The sequence below is a fragment of the Coregonus lavaretus genome, assembly GCF_964263955.1.
Source record: "Coregonus lavaretus genome assembly, contig: SUPER_35_unloc_2, whole genome shotgun sequence".
NCBI classification, from domain to species: domain Eukaryota; kingdom Metazoa; phylum Chordata; class Actinopteri; order Salmoniformes; family Salmonidae; genus Coregonus; species Coregonus lavaretus.
Genome location: NW_028167180.1, coordinates 2,452,851 through 2,459,074, shown reverse-complemented (window position 1 = coordinate 2,459,074; position 6,224 = coordinate 2,452,851). Strand labels below are relative to the sequence as shown.

Here is a 6,224-nt window from a genome sequence, read left to right as displayed (position 1 = left end):
AGGCCAAAGTGTGTCACAAATAGCAACCTATTCCCTATTTAGTGCACTACTTTCGACCAGGGTCCATAAGGCTGTGGTCAAAAGTAGGACGGGAGGAGGGCTGAATTTAATTAATGTGGTCAGTGTGAAAACGATGATTGATATCAGTCCAGAAATATTGTTAGAAAGACTTGCTAAGCGTTGGCACCGTGTGTAGAGTTTGCACATGTTTTTTCAGTATAGGGGATAAGAGTCCTAAAGCAAAGCTAAAACATTTACATATTTACCTTAATGTTTTCTTCTTTCTGTTAACCTACGTTTAAAGGTTCATGTGCTATAGTCCCTATGGCCACTAAACAGAACACAGCATCCTCACATTTCTTATTTAATAGAAGCAGTGCCATTTCATACCATTACATCATTTCATAGAAGTAGTGCCATTTCATACCATTACATCATTTCATAGAAGCAGTGCCATTTCATACAATTTCATACAAGTAATACTTCATTAATAAACTGTTTAAGAGGGAAGAGGACAAAGCTGAAACTGATACAGTGTTGTGACTGATCCAAAAGGCTGCAAATAATCTATTGCCGAAAATGAATTACAGCTGAAAGCAAGAATGATAATGCCATGTACAAGTAAATGCATGTGCTCACAGTTAATTACACAATCTTTGGGAAAATGTTAATGTACAACAAACAGTTGAAGATTATAATATAATAAACACATTTAAACAAGATGTGGATTTGACCTATATGTCATTTCTCACAGATCCAGCGCAGCATGTGGTCGCATCGTTCCGGTTGGCCAAAACGCCGTCCAGATGGTATTCCTCGGCACAGTCCTCGTTGTTGGAAACTCCATGGTCCGACTGACCACGCTTCCAGTGCCTAAAGACAACACACACAGCGTCCACCATATTGGTTTTCAAATATTCAGATCTGGGTTGCGTTCCAATAATCTCTCCTTTCTCCTGAAGTGTGCGCTCAACCACTACTTCCCACGGATCTAAAAGCATTGGGTTGGTGTAGGCATGTGCATTAGAGGGAATTTCCACACACCAGTGATTTCCTTTCAAATCCATTAAGGGAAGTGGGCAAGTGCACACTTATGGAGAAAATATAGAATATTGGAACGCACCCCTTGGCTCTTTCTGAATTCACCTTCCCTCATTTCCTTGTGTCCTCTCTCCTCGCCTCATTCCCAAACCACATTGGAAGAGAAGATCCAAGGTCCCTCCCCTCAGAAGTTCTCATCCAATGTGTTTTGAGAAGGAATCAAGGACAGGCAGTTGCGACCCGTCATTCAGGGCAGGTGGGGCAGAGCATTAATTTTAGAATTAATTAATGTCACATATCAGTTCATTCAATTCACATATCCCCTTGCTTACTCACTCTCTCGCCCCTCTCCCCCCTCTCTTTCTCCCTCTCTCTCCTTTATCCCCTCTCTCTCTTCTCTCTTTCTCCCTCGCCCCTCTCCATCTCCCCTCTCTCCCCTCACACCTTTTGCTCTCCCCTCTCACTCTCTCTATCCCATTTCTATCACACTCTCCCTTCTCTCTATTTCCACTTCCTCCATCACCCCTCTCTCTATCACCTCGCTCACTCCCCTCTCTCCCCTCTCACTCCCTCTCCCCTCTCTCTCCCCTCTCTATCTCTCTATCTCTCTCTCCCCTCTCTCTCTCTCTCTCTCTCTCTCTCTCTCTCTCTCTCTCTCTCTCTAATGCTCTCCCCTCTCTCCTCTCGCTCTCCCCTCTCTCTCCTACCTCTATCTCCCTCTCCTCTCTCATGTCACATCAGTTAATTCATATTACATATCTCTTCTCTCTCTCCCCCTCTCCCTCTCTCCTCTCGCTCCCCCTCCTCTATCTCCCCCTTCTCCCTTTCCCTCATGTCAAATATCAGTTAATTCATGTTACATCTCTCTCGCTCTCTCTCTCCCTCTCCCCTCTCTCTCCCTCTCTCCTCTCTCACACCTGCTCCTCCTTGCTATTTATCACCAGATCTGCTCCACCACTCTTCCAGTACCTACAGACAACACACACAGTGTCCGCTATATTGGTTTTCAAATATTCAGATCTGGCTTGCGCTCCAAAAATCTCTTCTTTCTCCTTAAGTGTGCACTCATCCACTACTTCCCACAAATCTAAAAGCATTGGTTGGTGTAGGCATGGGCACTAGAGGGAACTCCTATATACCAGTCATTTCTTTTTAAATCCATGAAGGGAAGTGAACAAGTGCACACCTCTGGAGAAAGTAGAGATTATTGGGACAGGTTTCCTTCACGACAGGTTTTCCTGATTTTTAGACAACTGTTTAGCTCTGTTGGAGAAATATACTGTATGTTACACGTATTGAACAACACATTCTAACATTGTAATTAACTGTTGGTAAATCCATAACGAGGGTGCACACAGGAGGTTAAATTCCGAAGCTCTACCCTTCTCCTGAAATGTACACTCTCCCTCATGGAGTTAAAGGAATATGGTGAAAACTCCTTCCAGCCATACTTGCACCAATCCAATGCATTTAAATGCATGACTGAACAAGTGCACACTTCTGGAAAAGGTTAGAGAATCGGAACGCAGCCAGTGTCCAAGTGCACACTACAAGTGCACACTTCGGGAGAATGAAGGGTAGATAAGAGGGATGCAGCCCTAGTGACTGATTTGACAACTTACCACACCCAGAGATCTTCTTCTCCAGCATCACCTTCTCATTGGTCAGAAGACTGACCCTGTCACTAAACCTGTCCTTTCTATAGTCAGGGCAATGTAACGCTCCTCTAACTGTTTTTTGTCAGTTTTCTCTTGGTCTCTGACCCTCTGTAACTGGTCTCTCTCCCTCTGTAACGGGTCTCTCTCCCTCTGTAACGGGTCTCTCTCCCTCTGTAACGGGTCTCTCTCCCTCTGTAACGGGTCTCTCTCCCTCTGTAACGGGTCTCTCTCCCTCTGTAATGGGTCTCTCTCCCTCTGTAATGGGTCTCTGACCCTCTGTAACTGGTCTCTCTCCCTCTGTAACGGGTCTCTCTCCCTCTGTAACGGGTCTCTCTCCCTCTGTAACGGGTCTCTCTCCCTCTGTAACGGGTCTCTCTCCCTCTGTAATGGGTCTCTCTCCCTCTGTAATGGGTCTCTCTCCCTCTGTAACGGGTCTCTCTCCCTCTGTAACGGGTCTCTCTCCCTCTGTAACTGGTCTCTCTCCCTCTGTAACGGGTCTCTCTCCCTCTGTAACCGGTCTCTCTCCCTCTGTAACGGGTCTCTCTCCCTCTGTAACCGGTCTCTCTCCCTCTGTAACGGGTCTCTCTCCCTCTGTAACCGGTCTCTCACCCTCTGTAACGGGTCTCTCTCCCTCTGTAATGGGTCTCTCTCCCTCTGTAACGGGTCTCTCTCCCTCTGTAACGGGTCTCTCTCCCTCTGTAACGGGTCTCTCTCCCTCTGTAACGGGTCTCTCTCCCTCTGTAATGGGTCTCTCTCCCTCTGTAACGGGTCTCTCCCTCTGTAACGGGTCTCTCTCCCTCTGTAATGGGTCTCTCTCCCTCTGTAACGGGTCTCTCTCCCTCTGTAACGGGTCTCTCTCCCTCAGTAACTGGTCTCTCTGCCTCTGTAACGGGTCTCTCTCCCTCTGTAACGGGTCTCTCTCCCTCTGTAATGGGTCTCTCTCCCTCTGTAACGGGTCTCTCTCCCTCTGTAACGGGTCTCTCTCCCTCAGTAACTGGTCTCTCTCCCTCTGTAACGGGTCTGTCTCCCTCTGTAACGGGTCTCTCTCCCTCTGTAACGGGCCTCTCTCCCTCTGTAACCGGTCTCTCTCCCTCTGTAACCGGTCTCTCACCCTCTGTAACTGGTCTCTCTCCCTCTGTAACCGGTCTCTCTCCCTCAGTAACTGGTTTATGTTCGCCCTGCACTGGTCTATGTCTGTAGACATAACCATGAGACTACTGGTATCTGGCTGGTCTCTGTCTTGTGCCAGTCCAGTGGTGTTGTAACAGTCCTCTAACTGGGTTCTCTCTTCGTTAGAGCAGGCTGAAAGAAAAAAAAGAGAAGTTCCTGGGATGTGTCCCAAATGGCACCCTATTTATTATATGGTGAGCTACTTTCTATCAAAGCCCTATGTGCCCTGGTCAAAAGTAGTGCACTTTAAAGAGGATAGGATTCCATTTGGGACACAGACCTGGTTGTGGTGTGTACATTGTACACCGTGTTCAGTGACTTACACAAGGCCAAGGGCACCAGTTACCGTAGTTGCTACATTTTCCGTTGACAATGTCGACATTCTTTTTTTTGTGTGTCAACAATATTGACGAACTATTGGTCCCACAAGCCATGTAAAGTCAAGTCTGAATTGTGATCCTTGCTTTGTGAGATCAGAACTACAGTGTGATAATGAAATACATATCTGTCCTATGGGTCCTGGTCAAAAGTAATGCACTAAACCTGGAATGGCACCCTATATGTGTATATATATATATATATACTACTTTTGACCAGTGAACTAATAGGGTGTAATTTGGCATGAAGCCTCACTCACAGAAAGCCAGCCTCAGGGAGATGTTGAGAGTGACTTGTAGAACACACAGGACTCCAAAACACACGGCAGCCAGGCTGTAGAGTCTTGGTTTTCCATCTGCAGAGGAACACACACACACACACACACACACACACACACACACACACACCATCCTACATTATGATTCAAAACAGAACAAACAACCTCCTACAAATCCTTAACTAATTCTGAGAACCTAACATTCCCAGTGTGTCATTGGTTTTCCCCCAATTTTGGGTTGGCAGCAACAGTTTGCTCAAGAGTGTGGTCATCTCAAATATGATAAACAGGAAGCTACTGCATGAAGAAAGGACCAACGTTACACAATATAGCTGTAGCATGATTTAAAGGGGCAATCTGCGATTACTATAACCATTTTTTTAACAGCAATTTAAATTAGTGATATTTACCTATTGATTCTTGAAAAATGTAACTTAGAAATACCTAATGAGCTTAGTTTAACTGTCTAACCCCATCAGAACCCCCCAAATAAGCTTGTTTTACGATGGAATTATAAACAAGCACTGTATAGCCTAAAATGGTTCATACTATCATTTTGATCATGAATGGTGTTAGCAGTTGATATTGTTCTTCAATAACACAGACCCCAAAGCAAATTTATTCAAAGATATCAAATCATTGTCATTATGCTGGAAAGTAGATGGCAGATGTTCATTCTTCCCTGTCCTCAGTATTTCTCCACTGAACAAAGAGACAGGATGAGGTTTATAGCCTCAATCCTAGCAGGTGGCTGACCAATTAGAATTCCTTGCAATAAAATTGGGCCAATGGCCAAATACCAAGAATCCCGTTTCAGGCTCAATGTATAGACAACTTGGACCAATGAGAACTTGCCACATGTAGCTGTGAGTCCCTGGTTGGAACCCCTACACAGATTCTAAACAGATGTTGAACTGAAAAACAACTATTTCCATTGATTCCCTCTTGACCTCTAGTCCTCTGTGTTGTGTATTTATCTTAGAATATTCTTATAATGGTCAGTCCTTGCATACATACTGTAGCTCTCTCTATGAATTTAAGAGTAGTTATATTTCTCCAGCCCCGTCTCTTAGCTGTTTAACAAAAACAGTGGCGGGGTGTCCCCTGTGTTGTTGTTTTAAAAATGTTAATTAAAATGAATCTTATTTAAATAGTTCCAATAACTAAAGTGAAAAGATACATTGAATGCATATATTTTAGTGTACGTGACCCCAGCAGGTTTTGAACCCCGCGCTCCATACCAACTGAACCACACAGAAGACAGAACCCCCCAAAAATGTACAAGTGTTTTTCCATTATGTGGTATTAGTGTGTGCGCGTGAATGTGTTCCATTTGTACGTGGCAGACCTGCCTGCGTACATCAGCTCCTGTGTGTGAGAGAATAAGATGCACAGAATTCTTAGTTCTTACCTGAGAGATGGGTCTCTGACTTCAAGCTCCTTGTTGCTCTGTTCCGGTTTTCTTCAGTAACTTCGTTTAATTCAATCACCTGTTTGTTGTCGTAGTTGGCCATCTTAACTAACCGTACCGAATCTATAAATGATTACCCCAATCAATCAATTAATCAACTAATTCAGTATGTCTGACCTCTTATTGTAATATCTATGATTCTAATTTACTTTTACATACAGTATTAACTTACTTATGATTACCTTTCTAACTGACTCCTAATGGTAATATCTACTGTATGATTCTAACT

The 6,224-nt window shown here is 44.3% G+C and overlaps 1 protein-coding gene across 1 annotated transcript; it reads right to left on the bottom strand.

The window, feature by feature from the left end:
- Positions 1-387: 387 nt before the first annotated feature.
- On the bottom strand, positions 388-5,976 carry LOC311110160 (uncharacterized protein). The gene is made up of 4 exons (XM_084188714.1): positions 5,936-5,976; positions 4,507-4,602; positions 2,664-4,001; positions 388-873 (listed from the first exon to the last, which is right to left on the bottom strand). The coding sequence occupies exon 3, from the start codon at positions 3,907-3,909 to the stop codon at positions 2,782-2,784; it is 1,128 nt and encodes a 375-aa protein (XP_084044840.1). The 5' UTR covers positions 3,910-4,001; positions 4,507-4,602; positions 5,936-5,976; the 3' UTR covers positions 388-873; positions 2,664-2,781.
- Between the last annotated feature and the right edge of the window lie 248 nt (positions 5,977-6,224).